This window comes from Phalangium opilio, unplaced genomic scaffold (assembly GCF_054372755.1).
Source record: "Phalangium opilio isolate 3A_F unplaced genomic scaffold, DU_Popi_V2 ptg000013l_1, whole genome shotgun sequence".
NCBI classification, from domain to species: Eukaryota; Metazoa; Arthropoda; class Arachnida; order Opiliones; family Phalangiidae; genus Phalangium; species Phalangium opilio.
The window spans coordinates 3,346,590-3,368,761 of NW_028324148.1; the positions used below are offsets into that span (position 1 = coordinate 3,346,590).

At 35.5% G+C, this 22,172-nt stretch overlaps 1 protein-coding gene and 1 pseudogene across 1 annotated transcript; one reads left to right on the forward strand and one right to left on the reverse strand.

Annotated features, from left to right (window-relative positions):
* Positions 1 to 14,306: 14,306 nt before the first annotated feature.
* On the forward strand, positions 14,307 to 15,944 carry LOC149707819 (mitochondrial substrate carrier family protein S-like; annotated as a pseudogene).
* Positions 15,896 to 17,013, reverse strand: LOC149707820 (C-reactive protein 1.1-like). Its single transcript, XM_089864110.1, has 2 exons — positions 16,511 to 17,013; positions 15,896 to 16,432 (listed from the first exon to the last, which is right to left on the reverse strand). Exons 1-2 carry the CDS (start codon positions 16,940 to 16,942, stop codon positions 16,103 to 16,105), a joined length of 762 nt encoding a protein of 253 aa, XP_089720236.1. The 5' UTR covers positions 16,943 to 17,013; the 3' UTR covers positions 15,896 to 16,102.
* Positions 17,014 to 22,172: the final 5,159 nt, after the last annotated feature.

The window sequence follows — 22,172 nt, forward strand, 5'->3', positions numbered from 1 at the left end:
CAATTTTACACGTATTTACTCTAAGTGCTACTTGTAGAAATCTCACTCGAAAATTTGACCGTGAATTTCCAGACTAAAAACGACAAGACGAATTGACAAAGGACTTTTGTCCCGCACCTGTACTGAGTCCTGACAGTGATCATCATAATAACATAGCTGCATTAAATATGGTCAAAAACGGATTTATGGGATAAGAACGTCGGATCATAGCTTTAGCCTCTAGTACCATCCTCGCATACTTTATTGAGAAACTTCATCTGCTTATATTTTGACTCCACCCACAAATTCGATCTCTAGAAGTAGCTATATACAGAATTTGTTGGTGGAGTCAAAATATAAGCAGACGAAGTTTCTCAATAAAGTATGCGAGGATGGGGAGTGAATTCGCTAACTCCGACGTTCTTATCCCATAAATCCGTTTTTGATATTGTATTAAAAATTCACGGTTAAGGCGCGTTTTCAATCAACCTTTTTGCTGAAGCTTATGTATCACTGTTGAGGCGCTTTCTATAGCACCATCACGGGATCACGAAACATCGTTTACGAATCACCAAAACGCCTAACATGTCACAGTTAAAAAACAAACCGGTTTGTTGCCTCATACCGTTCCATTTTCAATTGGTAATAAATTTATATTTAACTAAAATTAATTCAGAGACACAAACTACTAGCAAAGTTTAGACCCTCATATTATATCCATTTATTTAAAACTAACACATAAAAGTGGTGTTTCTGTCCGTTAATATCGGCCTTTCATAACTGAAGAAAATTGGCACAGGTGTGGAGTACGACATATCAGTCTGCTCATCTTGTTTATACAATTTCAATAGCCTCGAATCTAAGATCGTTAATTTGCCAGTATCTAGCAGAAGTGTACTTTTAAAAGTTGAAGTGCGCCTAGCTGATAATGTAAAAGTAGTTCAAATTTTAATAGCACAAGAGTGGATGTTTCAAACAATGCCTCTAAATAACGATTTTATCTTGGTACGAATGTGGTACTACTACTACTACTACTTCAGGGCAGGTGAAACTAATAGCCTCATCGTACCTATCCATCATTCGATGTGCCTAACAAGCATTTTCAATTCACTAATAGCGAATTCCACTTACTGCTCTCGGAGCGCTCCCATGGAGCAATAAATATAGGAGACCCTGATTTAGCAAAAGCAGTCTTTAACGAAGCCGAGAACTACTTAGCCCATTTATATGGCTCCATGGGAGCGCTCCGCGAGCAGTCAGTGGAAATCGCTATAAATTACTTTTCTGCCTAGAATAGCGCACTCGAATTGGAAAAATATCTCATTTACGGAAATGAAAACGAGTGACCTGAAACCATCATAAATAGTATTAGTCCATTTGAGTGCCGCAGTAGTCTCAAGAATCTCGCCTTGTTTTCCGCGGGAAAAATTTGATCACGTGATCGACTGCCATTTAAGGAGAGAGGATTTTGTTTGGCATAGCCAACTCGATCACGTTCGGTAGCGCATGGGTTGTGATTTTGGTAGTTGATTATCGTCTGCAAAATTTCAAAAGTTGGCAGCGTCTATATTCGTTTAGTTTTTACATATTTCATGCACGTTTAGAAGTTAAAATTTCGAATTTAATTAATTATAACGCAACAAACAAAAGTGCATTGTTTACGAATGTTCGGTGTCTGAAAACGGAATGAATAGCAATCGAAAACTAGTCCAAAAAATTACTGTGTAAAGGTGTCTGGCAGCATTGCACCTTCGAAAATGACGCTGGGTTTTGTTGCCAAAATTTAAGCGACCGCAGTTGCTTCGGAGTTTCTCCAATATGGAACAGGACTATTTATAACACGCGAAACAGTATTTATCCAAAATGTAAAAATATTGTTGTTAAGAAAACTCGATTAGAATATGAAATGAATTCGTCAAAAACAAACGTTATAACATTTAGATTTGAAAAATCGATGCTAATTCCATTAGAACAAATAATTAAAGTTTTGGCCGCTAGCGAAATTAATGCGTTTATAAAACGGACGCTCTCGAGCAACGTACCAATTTATCACTCATCCTGTAAAAGTATTAGCAAAGACTTGCTGGGGCTCTCGGATCAAAGCTGACGGTTATGTAACGTGAAATAAAATTCAGCGGTAAGTTTATTATTTGCTGACAATATATGGCAAACTGCTTCACTTCACTGATCGCTGAAAATTACCGAACTGGTTCCTGATGCTGGAGAATCCTGATAAGTGATTAAAAATGTGCAATTACGTGAACCTTTGGTGGAAGCCCTGCCTTTTTGAGGCTAGCTGTTTCTTGTAACCCTTGTCGATCGCCGCGTACATCTTAACCCTATCGATGATAATGGTGTACAAGGAAACGATATGTTCAGGAACACTTGATTAACTTTACCAAGAGATTTTTCAATGAGTTTTTAAACACCTCAGCTTTTTCTTTTTAAGTGCTTTTCAATGATTTCCAAAGGGAATGAACCAGAATATCATAAATAGACGTACTGAAGTATTGTAAACAAATCTTCAATTCTTTTACACACGCTTATTGCGTACTAATTTGCAATAATTTTAAAGAAATACATTTTTAATAACGAGGTTCACCCAACGAAACATTTAGAAGGTGCCATCAAGTTGTACAGCTCCCAATCATGCAGTTCATAATGCGAAAGCAAAACATTCATTTCACTTTCGCTATCCCTTAAATGTTATCAAAGAAACGTGAATCCTCTCTTCGAAATAGCACTTTTTTTAAAAGAAAATATGTGCAATTGAGAACCACGGGGCTTATTGCTATTAATTAATTACTCTTTTAAGTAAGTAGTAGAGTATAAGGTCTGAAAATGTGCGAGTCACTTCCGGCCATTAATACCTGCCTGAGGTTCGGCATGCATTATGTAATTAAAAGAACATTTTTTTTTCTTTTCAAAGTGCGAGATTGCAAAATAAATTATATTTCGCAGGGTCGTCTGTTGCATACACAGGAAAATCAAGCCTTTGATCCATACTTCGAAAAATTTGTTTACATAGCAGTTATGTTTTTTACATATACGAAGAATGTCACGTAAGGTTTATACTTTGTTGTTACACACGCGTAATTACGCACGAGTGTGCAAATAATCACGAATTTGTTCCATTTCTGAATTGATGAATGATATTGGAGGTTTTTGAAATGAAGACTTATTCGAAAGAAAATCGAAAAAATTTATATCGATTACCTAAGTATTACAGGGCTCCTACAAGATCCCTTAATAGCCCCTATATCCCTGCAAGGTCCTTAAAAGCCCCTATATCCCTGCAAGGTCCTTAAAAGCCCCTATATCCCTGCAAGGTCCTTATCTACCCTAAAATACATATTTGTTCTTTTAATAGCGTTTGTTTAGTAGTTAGTCAAGGGTAAGTAGCTAGAATATTAAAAAAGAAAAAAAATAACCTGCTGTTTTGTAGACAAACGGAAAAAATAATGATACCATAATCCTAACACTATGTTTTCTGCTAACAAAACTGTCAATACATTTTTATTTATAAAAGATGTCATTTTATTTCACCAGTGGTCCCATTTTATTTCGTGATTTCAAAATTTTGGTTCCTATTTTTACCGTGAAAATCCTCTTTTTAAAATATTTTTTTATAAATTTTTTTTTTTTTGACTTTTGGTGGGAAACCTTCTATAGAAATAGCCGATATACGCGTTTATTGATAAAGAAATATTATTGCTTTGTAAATATTTACCTAGTTTATCATTCTTAAAATATTTTTAATTATATTCCATTAAGTGAAGTTTTTTAATTACGAGTAAAATATTCGACTAATTTAATGACGACTCCAGTTCAGATTATTTTAAAAACCTTTCTCAACTTAATATAGATGGAAATATGTAAGTTATGAGGACACATTGAGTGCCCTTCAGCGATTGAACAAAACTATATCTCGTTCAAAACCGCTCAATGTAATAGCAGCAATGGAATTAGATGTAAGTGTAGATCTCATTACTATTAAGAATTCCCGACGCTCATTAATATAACGAAGTGAAATAGTGTTTCACTAGAAAACACGCTTTCATTCGCTTTCTTCTAAAGAGAAATTATAGATGTCTTCCACTTGGAATCTTTAAGCGCCTATGGACCCCATACAAATGTCTGGTTGAATGGACTTAAAGCTTTGTTAAAAGGCCCGCTCCTCGATAATCGCGTTTGATTGGTTATTGCGCTACAACATGGGTGACGGTTTCTATCCCTCTTACACCATAATTCAAGAAGAAAGGCCCTGAAAATGGTCTGCTAAATATTCGAAGTAGAGGAAATCTACGTACTTCTGGTTCTAAAATAGATAAAATAGGCCAATACACATTGATTTTTTTTCTTTTCATTTAGGGGAGAGCTATTTTAATATAATTAATAAAATCGATTTCTGTCTTATCTATCTAAGAATGTTTTGGCATATAACAAATGGTCGCGTCAGAAGTTAATGACTTCTTATCCTGGGAAGTATTGGACTCTAACCATATCCGGATCCATCTCTGTTAGCCAACTTCTTATTAGGTCTGATCACCACGCCACCTACGGCGCTTCTCTCATTTTAAGCTGGCAGGCTGGTTTGCGCGCCAGCAACGGGCAAGTAACGAAACTTTAAGGCGTGTCCTGTGGTTTGAGGTAACGAATCAGAAACAGCTGTTTTAATAGACTGCTAGAAATTCCGTTCAAACTAGAGTAGGGTCCTAGGCCCACGGACTGTAATGGATTTTCAGAGAGTTCTAGACAGACGGCTTTTCAACGATTGGCGCTGAAGAAGTTTTGAACACGCCCCACAGTTTGAGAGCCACAGCCTCGCGGCGTGGGATTTTTTCAGTAGACTAGATCGTTTTCCTAGTGGGGAGGAAACTTTCGACCCTCTTTTACGAATGCCATAGGCAATTTTGACTTGCAGGAATGGATACTATATAAAGCCTTAGTGTCCAATACTTCCCAGGATAAGAAGTCATTAACTTCTGGTCGCGTGAAATAGTGTTTCTTTTGGAAAAGCACATTAATTATCTCATATTCTAGCTAGTTTTAAATTTCTAGCACAAAAGAGCACAATGGTTAACCATTTTTCTTTTACTAGGCCTAACAGTGCTCTTGATAAAACAAACTTTTTTGTATAAGTGTATCTAAAACGTTTTTTACAGATCTTGGATACAGATATGATGTTTATGATCCCGAGACCAAATACACCAAAGCTTTTTCATGTATCCCTTCCTATTTATCAATCTGGACAAGTCATACTCAGTACAGTACCACGTGATGACCATTCTTCAACAAGTGAACCCATGCAACTTCTAATACTGGATTCTGTCATTTTTCTTTGGACCATAGTGGCCATTGTGGTGGTATCCGTCACGTATCTTTGCATTACTCGAAGATCCGGGTTGGAAAAAAGCCAGATTAATTTCTCAAGCTTATTTCGGACCGTTTGGATATTCTCGCTCCATCTCGTTTTAAATTGTTAAGTATTATTAAAGGTTTACCACGAGCTAATCAAGAAGCTGTTAGAAACTACCATACGCTTATAATGTGTAATAACTGGTCTTTTGAGGAGCATACAAAATCCTAGACATTGCCACTTCATATAATTCATGAAAATTTAAAATTTCCTTGGTAATATGTTGCAGAAGACCAAAAATAGATTCAAAAACAAAGATATTACGTTACCAAAATAAACGCAACAGTGTAAAAACGGATTTTTTTCTTATTGTGGGTTGTTGAACGCAGCCTGGTCATGGCGTGAGATAGTAGGCAATAATGGTTTTGATTCTCAGCAAGGCTGCCATGAAGATACGCCCTCTAGTAAAACATTACCACTGTGAGACGCTGTTTACTCATTTAAAGAGGGCTCGTGCTCGTAACAAATAACCTTTTGACCCCATACTAGTAATGGAGAGTATGATAAACTTATGGGTGTCAGTTCCTCTAGCCCACGACCCCGCTAAGTTGTTATTAAAATTGCGCCAAAAAGCATTATAGATACTGCATATAAAGTACTAATAATTTCTTCGTTAAATAATTGGAACTGCATCTAAAATAGAACTTCTCTGTTAAAGTTTAGTGTCGCTGTGACAATGTTTTAAATTATTGACTTTATTATCGTGACTTTAGCTGATTTATCTGTTTTGGGACGGAGATTGCCAACGAGGATTTTGCTAGGATCGTGGACTGTGGCGTCGTTTGTCTTGACATGGTGCTATTATAGTTCCATGAAATTAGAAATGGTCATTTCCCGTTCAGATCCTGTTAACTCTATTGAAGATTTGCTGAAAAAACCCAAAATTGAACCTTATATGTATTTTGGAAGGTTTGAGGAGGAGATAGAGGTCTGTTTATATAGAGTAACAAAACTAACTCCGAGAAAAATTAATTGGACAATTGTGTCATTGATTTATTTTTTCAGTCATCAGATTCAACGTATGCCAAGCTTCGAAAGAGAATGGCTTTAAACGGACACTATATTTCGCAACCCGACGCTAAGTTTTATCCGAAATTTTACAAAGAAACGGCTGTGATATTTTGCGAAAATCAGCTCCTAGACAGCATAGTTGACATATTTGCCAATGAATTGGCTTATCGAAGAAGGTTCTTGCATGTAGGAGAAAGCGTTTACAAAATGGTTTATGGACACATGCTTTTCAACAAGAAACTGCCAGCAAATATCATGGAAAACTTAATCTATATGTAAGCTCAAGAAGATTGGTTTTAATAAGGCTTGTGCGAGTAGTCGGCTCGACCCTCGAATACGAAATTTTAGAGACTCGAATGCGATATTGAGTCTTTAAAAAGGCTCTGTCTAGACTCGAATAAGACTCGAACTCAAATTTCAATGTTTATGAGAGCTCGTAGAGTTCATTTTAAGGGGAGAATGAAATTCAACTAGTAGCTCGCCAATAGGACAGGATACCATTTAGTAGCTTTGTGTAGAATCAAACCAGAAGGTACTTAAAGCTTGGCTACTTTCTTATACCTTAATTCGTTGGCCAGCTCGAAAAGCAACGTATATTTACTCCGTTGTATAATAGTGTACTCTTCTCATATAGTTAAGTAAGATTTGGACTCGAAATGGGCTCGAATAGGATTTTGCGGGCTCGCTTATTAGGCCTACTTGAATAAATAGATTTGCCAAGTGAAAACCGCTTGAGTACTCGACGTCACATTCAAGACTCTGGCTCGATACTCGAACCCGAAATTTTTCATGGCTTGGACTCGGCTCGAAATCCAAAAATAAATACTTTAATCAAGGGTTCATATAATTATTACTCGAGCATTATTTTTAATATTCATTTACTTGTTGACAGCATTGGACGAATTGTGGAAACGCGTCAAACTGAACCCAGATTGAGGAAGATATTCTTTTATCAGCGAAAAACTCTTCATACGGAAAAAGAGCAATTACAAGACGCGAAAGGATTGAGCCTGAGATTTCTATCGCCGATTTTCATCGTGTACCTTTATGGAATCGCACTATCAGTTGTTGCAATTCTGGTCGAATGCATTTGGAAATTTACACATCGTTTTAAAAGAAAAACACGAATAGAAGAGAGATTTCATTTCAAATGAAATTATCGTGGATTGAAAAAACGACATCACGAATAAAAATTAACAGATTCCCACGTTGAAACTCGATTTTATAAAATTTGACCAATATGATTCACATTATTGAAACATTATATAGCACACGGAAATATATTCTAAATTTTGAATATCAATTAGTAGTCCTTAGGCCTAATCGTAAACACTTTAAATTCGAATATTACATATGCGAAATGCTTGAAGTGATTCCAAGTAAAAGTATTTGGTGTTTTATATTGTGTGAAATATTAGAAATAGAGCTGATTTGTACAACTTATTGATAAGAACGTATTTGAGTTAATAAAAAATATGTAATAGAAATGAACAGATATCCCTATTTAATCACATAATTACATCATTTTACAAATATTATTAACATTATTGAAAACGTAGATAAAAACTTTCACGGAATGATTCTATATTCTAAATTTTATAAAAGAAAGTGGCGAGAAAGGAGCTAATCGGTCGAGTTTTACGAAAACATGTATTCGAAAATAATTGTCTTTTTCTTTCTAAATTGTTTGTAATCTTGCCCGATTCATTATGAACTTTCACCTTTGGTTTGTGAAGATGAACCAATAGTTTGTAAAATAACGATATAAACTTAAAATATGGGGTTTAGGTAGTACTTATTGTTTAAAGGAAGGAAAAATTAAAAAGTACCAAAATTTTTATTAAACGATTTTAGTTCAAAATTTAAAATATAGATGGCGCTGTCGTAATAATCAATACCAGAAACCAAACAGGAGATATACCTACAAAATAAGCGCGATCCTATCGCAAATAATCCAAGGCATCAAGTCTTAATCTACTTGACATTTCCAAGAGAGAGACCATTAATGCATTTTCCATTTCGTATGCGCTTCAAATATTTTAAAAATATTGTTTATGTTCCGAAAAGTTATCTGTAGCTGCTTAATGTGTTTCCGAGAATACGTAGATTTCTTCTACTTGGAATCTTTAATAGTTAATTTTCTGGGCCTTTCTATATGAATTATAGAGGAAGTGTGTAAAAACCGTCACCCCTCACGTCATGACTAATGTATTTGAACTTAGAAATCACTTGATATTGACCTGTTCCAAGATTCACACGAAATTTGAGCGCCGAATCCGAATGTAAAAAACTTTGCCGAATGATTAGCCGATGGGACGTGATGTGGAAAGTGAAGTTTTCATTTTATTAAAGATTTATGCCTTTCCCGAACCCCTTCTCTTCAATCATATAATAGTGTGAAGTCTAGGGCTTCTTAAAGATTCCAAGTAGAAGAAAACCATGTATTCATGGTTTTATCTAATGACTTTATGCATTAACTTAATGATTGTATTTTTAAACTTAAAAGCTTTTAAAATATACTAAATGACATTTGTATCGACACGAGTTCGCAAAACTTGGAAAGTAGCTCTTTTATCTAATGAAAGCGAGTGGCCTGAGAGTCAGCATAACACGCAAATCTGTATTTAACTTAATGTTGAAATATTTGTGTTCACTTAAATCGCTTAAAATATGAAATGCTTTCGTACAAGACAAACGTTTTATCCTTAAGATGTAAGAAATCGATTCTAAATACATTAGAGCCAGGGTTTTCTTAGTAGAAAAAACCATCTTAAAGGATTTTCTCTACCTCTCGAAACTTGGAAACATTTTATGGAAAAACAGACTGATATATATCAATTACTAACTTCGAATCCTGATAAAAAACTAAAGAATTTTAAAATTTAGAGGATAAGACAGAACAGAATTATACTAAACTTAACGCGTCTTTCGACGGTATAATTTTTACTTTTCAAGATATCGAAGATTTTAATTTTAAAATATCCCCTTATAGAAGTCCTTACTATAAACAGACAAATACCTAAAATAACGAAACATATGGAACTTTTAAAGTGTAATACTTAGCTATGGAATGTATGATTGAAACTGTATACTAAATTCTTATCAAACTTAACAAATATTTATTCGAAGACGAACCGTTCACGAATCATTCTACGAACACTTCAACGAATTATTAAATTATATTATGAATTATATACTCCTACGGAAACAATTCATAAATTTAAAGACACCTTAGAGAAGAAAAATTGCAAGTGTACTTTAAAACCATTTAACCTTCATAGGTTAATAATTTCCCAACAAAAATATTTTAAAACTAAATTGGAAAAATATTTGTAAATCTTGTGAAAATGGATTTTCTTTAAATTAATATTTGGGTCCTGACCATCTTGTTTTTTAACTACAACATACCTTTTAAATAAGATCCGTAAAAACCAAATCTAAGCTTAAAGAGTACCCCTTTCGACTCGAAGGACATCACAATTTTCCCTCAAATAGGGTTGACCATACCGTCATCCAAGCGAGTCGCCCAAGATACCAACGCGCGTGTAAACGAAGTGAGGAGAAGGGAGGGGGGTTTGTATCTCGTATTATCGTAATGGTGAGTCGCCCAAGACACAAACTCGTGTATAAACTAAATAAGGAGGAGAGGGGTTACGTATCGAGTAAATATCAAAATATCGCCTAAATTTTTTTTGGTTTATTAGTTTTTAATGGTATTTTATGTCTATAATATATTTATTTTTTCGTAAAAGGTTTGTTGTTGTAAAACATTTTTTTTCATTTGTATTTCTTAATGTGACGATTTTACTTTAAATTGTTATATGAAAGATATTACGTCTAGATATTTGTATTGAATACTATGAAATTCATTATTTATTGATTCTTATATCGTGTAATTTTATTATTTATTTATATTTGTACTGCGTACAACAATATTTTGTTGTTTACGCAATCTCTAATCTAATTAAATTTCAATGCGTCAAAATATATTTGGTGTATCCTAACCAATGTTTACCAAATAAAAATTTGAAAAGAATTTATAAGTATTATTTTCTTTCCAATGGATCATAATAAAAAAATTTGAAACTTATATTGGGGTCTTGACCATCTTGTGTTTTCCACTACAACATACCCTTTTAAACAAGATCCGAAAAGAAAAATTCTAAGCTTAAAGAGTGCCCTCTCACCCCGAAGGAAATCGTGACGATACCACCCTCTAGCTGCAGAAAAATATCTTTCCCTATAAACCCTAAAAGATTTTCGCTCTGAAATATATTTTCCCTGTAGTATCAATTGGCATGAAAAAGTGGTCGCCCAGTTTGGGGGCTCACTGAAAAAGTGACCGTCCAACACAACAACTCGCGTCTCATAACTTCCCCTTCCCTCGCACTCTCTACGGCGACTCCTTACATGTTAAAGCTGGCAAAATTAATTACCTAATAATACCTTTCTTTGAATTTGCCATCATGTCAACAATAAAAGCAGTAAATACTTTATTATTTCGTGTAAAAGCAACAGTTTCCTACAAACGATAAATTACTAGCCCTTAAAAATACGCCTCTTTCGAATTTGTCAATATGTAAACAGTGAAGAAAAGGGAGGGGAACTTGAAATTAAAGAGGTCCGGTAATTATTGGTTGTGAACAAATCGTAACCAAAGGGATGTACCGGTATTTAGGGGGATCTCTAATTCAGAATAAGAACTTTAGTCGAATAAAAGGTGTTCTTTGGGAACTGACAATACATAAATTACTTTCCCCCAACCTATTATTGCCTAGTAAAATAAACAAAAATACTCTTCTTCTCTACGTGTTAAGAAAAGGGGAATTTTGAATAAAAGAGGACAGCTAATTATTGGCTGTCAACAAGGTGAAATGAAAAGGAATTTACCAACGTTTAAATAAGGCTGACCATACCGACATCTAGCGGTGAAAAAATATCTTTCCCTATAAACCCCAAAAAAGAGTTTCGCCTCTCTAAAACATATATTTTCCCTGTAATACCAAATGAGGGGAGGGGTGGATGAAAATATGGTCGTCGTCCAGGTTCCCTATAAACCCAAAAAAGATTTTCCCTATAATACCAAATGGTGGGTCGGCAAGGGGGGTCGCGGAAAAGAGTACATATATGGGGGAGGGGAGGGGGTGGGGGAGTTTTCCCTATAATACAAATAGGGGTCGGCAAGGGGATCGCACAGGAGATCCTTTCCCTGTACTGCCGTATTATTCTCTAAGGGGTAAAAAGATTTGATTTAGCAGACGCCAATAAGAAGCCCGTTCTTATAAGGTATAATGTTATGTCACCTGAACGTTTCCTTTAAGAATCATAGAATACAGAAGAAAAGAATGCTGCTTTAGTATAATTAACCGTGGCAAGCCTGATGATGGACGTTAAACCTTGATCCAAAGGTGCTTTGTAATAGAGTTGCTAAACCAAAAACTAAATTTTTATTGATTTGTTAGATTATTTTGTTTTTATCAGAGAATTTATAATAGGGAGTGGAAACTGAGGAATAATATGTAGCTGAAAAATCACGTGATCAACACAACTTGGTTTTCCGTCTATATCACATAGTAATCTGACAATCTTAGTTTCTACTCCATCATAACCGTTGATATTGCAATAGTTGATTGGGAGAGGTTTATTTTGGTTTACCAACTTGTTTCATAATATTAAGTGAATATGTGGAAGTATTTTTCGTAATTACGATGCCTTTAGTAGTTTTGTAACTTGAAAGCTGTTTCATTTTGATATTCCAAGGACATTTTTTAATATTATTATTTGAAATGGCTGTTTATATATTACTTAAGCTATACTACATCTGTATATAGAATAATCCTTGCTTTAGTTATATCAAGAAGAACGCTAAGGCTTACACTCTGTCCGTTAAATCAAGTATTATCCGAAATAGGCCTAGTGAACAAAAGAGTGTATAATAGAGGCCCAAGGTGTAGTAAACTATGGGTGCTGATTTTTGTGTCTGTATTGAAGAGACATTAACGGTTCAGAGTGAGCCGAAAGTTAAATACACGTTTAAATAATCAGGTGTAGATATTATAATAGAAGAAAAGATCATGGTGGAAATTAGACCAATGAAAGGGCTAATGGTAAACGGGTATTATCTACGGAGTTTTCATTCTTTTAATGGTGCGCAAGACTTTCAGTGCGTCTAGCCACAAATCAGCTTTGGTGTTATTTAACCTTAACACGCATGTTGGCAAACTAAGAACATGGTTGAGGTGAGACAAGACGATAGTGTTTACACTGCAAACCAGTTGTGAATGTAGCTATGAGTACATAGGGTAAACAGCTGAAGCGTAGACAATTGGGCCTTTTCAAACACATAAAGTTTATATCTCTCCAAAACTATACACTTAATTTCCTGTTTTTTTCCCCATTGACTAATTTCCATGTGTCCAAGACATATCTTTATTGGATGTAAAATGTCGTCTGCTTTACTGTATATTCGCTATACTTGGAATACTGCTTTAATAATTCGTAAATTTTTACTTAAAAAAAAGAAATAATTCCTTATCTAGGTAAATAAGTTTGTAGTAGTAGTCCTCCTATTGACTCGGTGAGGAAATATTTTGGTTTTTCCCACTTGTTGTGTATGTGAGTTATTTAGCGTCGTTGCGAGAGGATTTATTTTGTTGTTTGATTTTTTGTCATTTTTTGCTATGGTTTTCTTAATTTGTTTTTCTTCCTATACACGTGAACAGCCAATGATATGCAAGGAGGGAGGAGTGGGCTGTCAAACAAATTTTTAAGCCCTTCCCCTTATATTCAATCAGTAATTAGTGTGGGGTCTATGGCCTCTTAAAGATTCCAAGATGAAGAAATCTATGCATTCCTGGGTATACCTATTAGAAAATATGGTATCATCGTGGAAGAGCTCATACACTGCAAAAGGAGTAGGGATATATTGACAACTAACCTAATTTTCATTTAAATAAAACGTTGGTTCGTTCTAAAATAAGTTTTTATGTTTTGACAAGTGGACCCAAGGGCTCGTAAAATATCCACATCGTACGAGTGAATAGCCCCTCTATACCTACCCTAATGAGTGGATAACCCCTCTATACCTTACCCTAATGAGTGGATAACCCCTCTATACCTTAATCTAATGAGTGAATAACGCAATCTTTTACAATGCTTAAATGATTTACCGTGCATAAAATCAGAGTGAATAGCCCCTCGATGCCCTACCCTAAACAGTGATAAAAACTTCTGCCCGGTCGGTAAAAATTTATTTAATATGATTTTGCCTCTCCAACCGCGAAGTTATATCTCCTGGCCTCGGATAGGATCATGACTCCTAGTTGAAGAGAAAGAGGGAGAGAGAGAAGGGGACGGTGCCTGTGACAAACCTCTCTCTCCGAGTATAGCGCTTCATTCGAGCCCGTTTCTGAACATGCGATTTTAGGCGAGGCTGTATAGTACTGGGGTGGCGAGTGAAAGGTCCGCGGTACGATTCTCCGAGGAGGAAGGAAAGTTAAAAAAAAATTTCTTCCCTGCACTAAGTTTAAAACTCCACCTGTGAACTGTAACGTTAACTAAAAAGAAAATATTTTCTCTCGACGTTCAAAAATGACGAACGAAAAATTTGATACTGCCAAAGGCAGGACTGTGACACCCCTACTACTACTACTACTACTACTACAACAACAGGGCAGGTCAAACTAAGAGCCTCATCGTAGATGTACATCATACGATGTAGCTAAAAAGTATCTTTCAGTGTCCCATCATTTATAAATTTGAAATTTGGTAGAATAATTTTATAGAAATTCAAAACCACACCCTAGTTTAACCCCTGACTTTGTAGCTTGTGAGCACGTGACCTTAAATAGAAACTGAAGCCGCTGGCGTGCGGAGTCACGGAGTGGCGTAGTGTTTGTTAGCTTGGTGTATTTTCTATTAAAAGTTATATACAATATATTGATTAATAATAGAAAAATTATGACTCATAATGAAGAGCGAACCCATTGGATTGAGGAAGGAGCTATAGGATTATCAGGTTTGTTTTAATTGTTACTTTTTGGTAATGCCGGGTTCGATGTGTGTAATAGCCGAGGCTTAGAAACATATTTAGGCCCGGGGCAATGACACTGCGGCTGAAGTGTCAAAGAACAAAGAAGGACAATTTCGTTATTTGCGTTGATTTGTAGTTGGGATATTATATGGAGTCACAAATGTTTGCGTTGGTCATCCTTTGGATACCAGTAAAACTAAAATGCAAGCGCAAACTGGTTTTGAGAAAGTGGGGATGTTTAGAGCATTTCATAAAACCATAAAATCTGATGGTTTCTTTGGCCTCTATCGGTTTGTAAAACCTTGAAGAATAAAACGTCTTTATCGCTTCTCCGAAATATTGATAAGATTGTGCCTTACAGAGGTTGCATTCTACCCTTAGTTGGGTCTGGCATGTATCGTTCTGTTCATTTTGCCTCATTTGAAGCAATGTATGTTTAAAATTATTTTAGGCCTACTTTTGCAGAAGCCATGCGGAGAATTGAAATAATTTCGATACTGCAGGTATACTCTTATGGACAGTGAATATGGTCGTATTGAAGTACCTTATAGTGGGGGTTTGCAATTGTTAGTTGTACAAAGTGATAAAACACATTAATTCTAATGGATAATTAACAATGTAGGAGAGTAATTGGTGGTGGTATCATAGCTAATACAGCACGATCTATTATAGAATGCCCTTTAGAATATGTTAAAGTGAGTTCCTCGTTTTGAAACGTCTGATTCGCGCATAAAACCGAAAAACATGGTAAATTATAGGTAAGAAGGCAAATTGGGCAGTCATGGTCATTACCGAAGCTGTACACTGTACGTACTTAGTTACTGTTTTAAGATGGAGGATAGATAAAACTTATTCTTCATTTTCATGTGTAGGGGTTTGGGATCACTTGGTGTCGAACTACCGGTTTAATGACCACGTACTTCATATTACTTGATTCGGCACGGCGACAGTTAAATACCAGCTCAGTCTCAAATAGCTCAGTACAAAACCAAATTCTTGGCCCTTTTCCAAGATCAGGAATCGCGGCTACATTAGGTTGGTGGCTTGTTTGGCCTTTAGAAGTAGTCAAATCGCAAGTTTAAGGAAACTATGGAAAGAATTGTCTCTGTTTTGAGCATTGACTTATGGTGGTACAACTGTATCGTTCTTGGTAACTAATATTGTTAATTTTGAATTTTAAGAAACGACACTTTTGAATCGCTTGCGTGGAATAGTCAGAGAAAAAGGGTTAATAGCATTGTATCGTGGGATAGCGCCAGGGTCTCTTCGAAGTTTTATCGCTAATGGTTTAAGCATGATAGTTATGACTTTTGCTCAGAGGAAGGTGACTGAACTTGGTCTTCGGGATTGAACCTGTTGTTATACTTAATATACTGTTGTTATACTAAGATATTTTAAAACTAAGAAGGCATAATATATTTTTTCAAGTTCATTGTAAAAGTTAAAATTGATAAGTTCACTATTTTTTATAAAGATTTTATTTTGTTAAGACAAAGATTTATACACAATGGTAACAGTTAAGATATTCTATTGTAATACTTGCTGAATATCTATAGAATTTTAATGAATGTAATGTTTTAGTCACAACAGTACAAAATATTAATTGTTATTTGTTATTGACTCAAATGAGAAAAAATATATATATAAAAACATTTTTACTTTCAAGTTAAGATAATGTGTCTTTTGGCCACCATTTCATTATTTCCTTTGCATAATTGGGCGGCGCTGAAACCAACCCCTTCCACTGCGCTAATTGGTGTTTTCATCCAGGCGAAGACATTCCCTTCTAGTTCGATATTGCAGCGAGCCATGCTGACTATTTGGTCAATTTTTAAGGCCTCATCCCAAATTTGTACGTCAGCGACGTATCCTTCCCACGATTCTTCCAAATCAAATTTTCCATTATAAACGTCCTGATCTTGACCGATCATTAGAACTCCTCCAGAGCGAACTTTGCCCCTAGTTTGGATATTTATCCCTTTACCCACCAACTGAAATTAGAAATTATCTCTGATTACAAACCTTTTTCCCACAAAAAAAAAATAAAAATTAACAGTCTTTAATTATACTTCTCCATCCAAATAAGCCGCAGTTTGACCTTCTCCACTGGTCCATGTGAAGCACATATAATGCCACTTTCCCGGTCTAAACCTTTCCGTAGGTGCGGAAAAGGTTTCGTTTGAAATACTCAAGATCAGCTTAGTTTTGTTGATACCGCCGTTCGGAACAACGCCAGTTCGGATTTCATCAGCCGCTTGACCATGAGCGTACGAAATGACATAGACACCCTTTGATTTTATGGCGTGCGCGTTGACCCAGTGACAAATCGTTAATTCGTTCATATTAGGCAAAGTACCGTTCAAAATAATCCTTGGAAATCGTTTCAAATTTCTGGGATTTGAAGGAAAAACTGCCTTAACATTTACCGAAACCGCAAACAAAGGGGTGAAGAAAACGAGAAGAAAAACTAAAGAAATGATCGTAGATGCCATTTTGTTCATTAAAATAAAGTTGCTGCTGCAGCTTGCTTCTCTCTCTACAGTCAAGAACTGGTTTATGAAGAAGAAATCATCCCAAGGACCCACAAATAAAACACTCGAAAATGATTTAGTTTTACTTTTGCGCTGATGTTTCGATAAAAAGTTACCCCTCTTTATGAGACCAAGGCAGGAGGGGTAAAACGTTATCGAGAATAGCGGGCCTAAAGAGAACTTTGCTCCCTGACACTTGATCTGATGATCTGACTCGTCGCATAGTTTGGTAGATAAGAGACATTTGACCCCGGAGAATATAGGAAGTTGGAGTCAGATTAAATAAATACATCGAATTTAATACAATCAATTATTTTTAATGCGATTCTGTTAGAAAGGAATTTATTTTCAGATGAAAAATGATAAGCACGTCGTAACAGTTATTATAAAGAATGATTTTTTTAAAGGAGTAGGTTAACCTGTCTATAATTAACTGTGTTTCCTACACTTTCAAATGATATTACACTGCTGAAATTGCGAGATACAGACTTTAATAAAAGCATGAGTTAATAATATGTTAGCTCCCTATAAGTTACTCAGGCAATTCATTTTTATACTCCAGCGTTTTCTTCCGAGCCGCCAGCGTCCCAATTATATGCGATGATCTGCGGCCGCCACGTGAACGACAATCTTATTTACTCTTCTTTCCGGTTTTTCCTCCGAAGCGCGTGTAGTGGAAACTAGCCAATGATATCGGAGCTATTTAAGCAGCCGAATATTTTGCTCAGTAGCCTCGGTTAAGAAAGCAGTTAAGAGATCAGTGGATTGGATTTAGCTCAGTTGTATAATTTTCTAGTTTCAAGTCATTGCAATATCTAAGCTCAAAGATTGAGCTCAACAGACCATTAAAATATGTTAGATTATAAAAAAGAATAACAAAAATCTGTCATGTCTGAAAAACATATCTTCCTACCTGACCCTTTTAAATAGCTTAATTTGGTCATTTTCAGTCACTTTTAGGTTCCTTTTTGCTTACAGTTTATTAATTATTAGTCACTTTTTATGTAAATCTAAATGTTTTTCTGTAAATCTAAATGTTTTTCTGTGTGAGCCCTTCAGTTTTTGATTAGATCTAGATGCGACGTAACTAGGGTTCGAAAATTACGGTAATTTTGGAAAATGGTAAATTACGCCGTAATTTACCGCGTAAAATACCGTTCATGGTAATTTACGAAAATTAAAAAATTAAATTATATTGATCGTTTCTAAGCTAAATAATAAAAATATCACTTGAACACAGCTATTCTTTTTACAGCATAGTGTTTTACAATATTTAAACACCGAGTTTTGATGTTAGCAGCTCAAAATAGTTTTGAACAGCAACATCCACGTTCTTCTTCTTACCAATTTTGCGAATTTTTGCTATTTCACGTCTTTAGAACAAAATTCTAGAGAAGGGCCGATAACAGTTTAAACAAGTACCGATATATCGGTTTAGTCAAATTTTGGTGCCGTTATTGGTATCGGTATGGGCCCATCTCTAGAAAATTCTAACAACTACAGCTATCCAGCTAAAGCAAACGAACTCGACAACAAGAATAGACGAGAAAATCAAATTTAATTTCCTTAATCAAATTTTTCCCACGCTTGTCGTTCAACCTTTTATGACTTACTCATATATCATGGGAAGAAATAAGTGTGCATGCACGGGTAGAGCAAAATATGGAGCTTTTAGACCATTTTCCAAGTGAAGGAATTAAAAATTCGGTGGTAAATTACCATCGTGGTAATTTACCCGAGAAAATCGTAAATTACAGTTACCCTGGTAAATTACCGTGTAAATTACCATGGTAATTTACCGATTTAGAACCCTGGACGTAACGCAATTTAAAGAGTCTTACGTTTTCAATCAAATAAAATAATCCAAACTCTAAATCTGAAAATTTATGAGACCTGTATAATCCTTTCATTTTGCGAAGGGCGTCCTATTTTTCGTGTTAAAAATTGAGTTTTTTCCCTGCATTGGTGTAAAGGGGAGTGAACCATGAATGTGCGAGAAATCTTAGAAGAGAGCGGCGACAAGTCGTAATTGCTATAAAATATGAAATGGAAAACTAGTAATATTAAACTTTCGTGATGTTCTCATACTTTTTGAACGCTCAACACTCGAGAAGGGGCCCTAATTGTCGGGCTGCGGGCGGTCCCAACGAACGTCGTTACGCAACTGAATATATCGAGGAAACGTAAACCACAATTCACAAAGCTTAAAGTCGAGCTAAAGCCAGCTTGGGAAGGGGGGAGTGGTTGTTCATATGCCTTTAGTTTCTGCTCATTTCGAAGCAAGTGTTTCAAATAAAAAATTTCAAGACTTTACAAACCGAAAGACAACATTTCAAAGATTACAACAAAATTGTGAAAAACTTTTATTTTTAAAATTACATTAAGTTAAATGACATTAAATTTAAAGTTACTAATTCCAATATATCTTGTCTTTCCGTCGTTTAAATTGCATAAAATTTTGCTTACACGCGCATTTACACCTACGCTAGTGGTTCATCGAGACACTTTTGCAAAATGTCAATTATGTAACTAATTAAGCGAATAAATAAATTTAATTAGTGACTTAATTAGTTAAATAATTGACATTTTCCAAAACTGTCTCGATTAACCACTAGCGTTGGTGTAAATGCGCGTATATGCAAAATTTTATGCAATTTAAACGACGGAAAGACAAGATATATTGGAATTAGTAAATTTAAATTTAATGTCATTTAACTTAATGTAATTTCAAAAATAAAAGTTTTTCACAAATTTGTTGTAATCTTTGAAATGTTGTCTTTCGGTTTGTAAAGTCTTGAAATTTTTTATTTGAAACACTTGCTTGGAAATGAGCAGAAACTAAAGGCATATGAACCAGTACAATTAAATGCAATTTTTAAACTAAGTATTATAATCCCCATCCTTTTAAAATACACGAACGAAAACTATCACCTCACCCGTAGTCTCGATATCAGTACATAGTTAACTCTCCGAGTGACGATGACGTCACGGAGAGGTATTACACTGGACGTATGTGTGTCTGTCTGTCTTGTTGTTCGCAATTTCCGAACCGCCTTCGCAAGTCACAGAAATTGATAATACTGTTGCTCTAACACCACCACAACGCACTAGTTTTCCATCTATACCACATAGACGCCAGACTCTTCTTACTGGCTCCAATACACCACCACCTTCTGCTCTTTCGTTCATTCCACATGCATACCAAACTGTATTTTATTGATTCTAAACACCACCAGCTTATAATCTTTCGTGCATTCCACATGCATACCAGTCTGTACTTACTGGCTTCTAAACACCACCATCTTCTGGTCTTTGGTACATTCCACATGGCAATATATGTAGCTTTGTCTTCTACTCCGTTATCATCGTTAGGGTTAAGATATACGCGGCGATCAGCTAGGGTTACGAGAAACGTCTAGCTTCCCTAATGTGGGATAGCCACCCAAGGTTTTCGCAGTTGCGCTTTTCTTATCAACTATTAGGAGTCGGATGCCTTATATACTCTCAAAATAGTATAGACCAAGAGCCAGTGGCCTAGATCTTATCTCATTGAGTACAAAAGGTCTGACTATCGGAATGAGTTTAGTTTTTATGCTCATTAATAGATCTGGCCGTCTTACGCGTCACAGCTTGGGCACTTGAGGGAGGGGCGGGGTCATGTTTGACCCTAATGAGGTATGATTTCTAACCTCATGAGGTACATGAATAAAAAAGGTGGCATACCCTTGATCGCTAACCTAGTTCAATTACCCTTGATCGCTAACCTAGTTTAATTACCCTTGATCGCTAACCTAGTTTAATTACCTTTGATCGCTAACCTAGTTTAATTACCTTTGATCGCTAACCTAGTTTATCTTTGATAGCTACCTAGCTTAATTACCTTTAATCGCTTACCTAGTATAACTGTCTATAAATTCGCTATAATCGCGGTAAAACGACTACCTAACCCATACCACTAAAAACTCGTTTGACCCACCGTTGCCTACGTTAATCAAGGCCTGTGCGCGGTGGCTTCGAAGGGGGGGACTTTTAAGAAACGAGACTTCTTATTTGCTCCCTATTTTACCGCGAGATTTCATTGATAGCCGGACCGAAACGCGCGCGAAAATGAGTATTTAAAATTCTAAGCGCGTGAAAATAAACATTTCAAATTATTTAAGTCCAACTAATAGCGCCTCAGGTGAGAAAATTTGCCAACTTAAATTGCCAAACGAAAAATAACAAGTTGGGAAACCAAAATAAACCTCTCCGAGCCGAGACGAATTTACTTTCTAAACACAGGTCCACCAGCCAATGAGAAAAACCGGAAATACATAGTTCAAATTGGCGAAATATTGCCAAGGTCTTTAGCAAAAGCTTAAGCGTTTAACAATTTCCTTTGTATCCTCAATAATTCTAATGAGGACCTAAAATGTATCACTGAAGGGTGTATTTAACTTTCGGCTCACTCTGAACCGTTAACACCTCTTATAAGAGGAGGCGAAACAAGGTCATTTCTAGTTTAAATCTAGGGTATCTTATTTCACAGACCCTGTTGCGCGAAAGTTTAGTCTTTCGTATTGGGAGAGCTTAAATCGCTTTCGAACCCGACTGAAAAAGTCCGAAAGCTTTTAGATGGAAACTTTGAGAATGTTCGTTCGACACGCGCGGATTTAAAATGAGGATAACATAACCAAGAAACGACTTTAGTTAGGAAAACAATAACAATGTCTTTAATAATATTTAAAAGTATCGAATTCAGAGTTTACAATTTAGAATTTATCCATAGGGCGGACGCGCAGACGAATCCCTAACTTATTAGGCTGAATAAAATATTGCGACTGAAAATTTCATGATAATCGTTTCAAGAGGTAAACAATTAAGAGCTCAAAAAAATGTCTATTGGCCAAATAATAAAAAAAAGGTAGAGAGAGAAAAATCACAATATTTCCTTATATGGCAAAAAATTTAAAAGAGTTTTTTAAGCTTTAGTAGACATAAACATTTTTTAGAGTTATACTGTTTTTTGTAATAAGTTCGCTTACAGATTAAATTAAAACTCTCACATGATTATTTCAAAATTAAAAAATACAAAAATAAGACTTATTTTTTCGTCAATTAAAATATAACTAGGTTTTGGTTAACAACTAGATTTTGGTTTCAACATAAGCTCCCCCCCTTGAACATTAAGTGTTCAAGAGGGATTTTAACCAGATCAGAC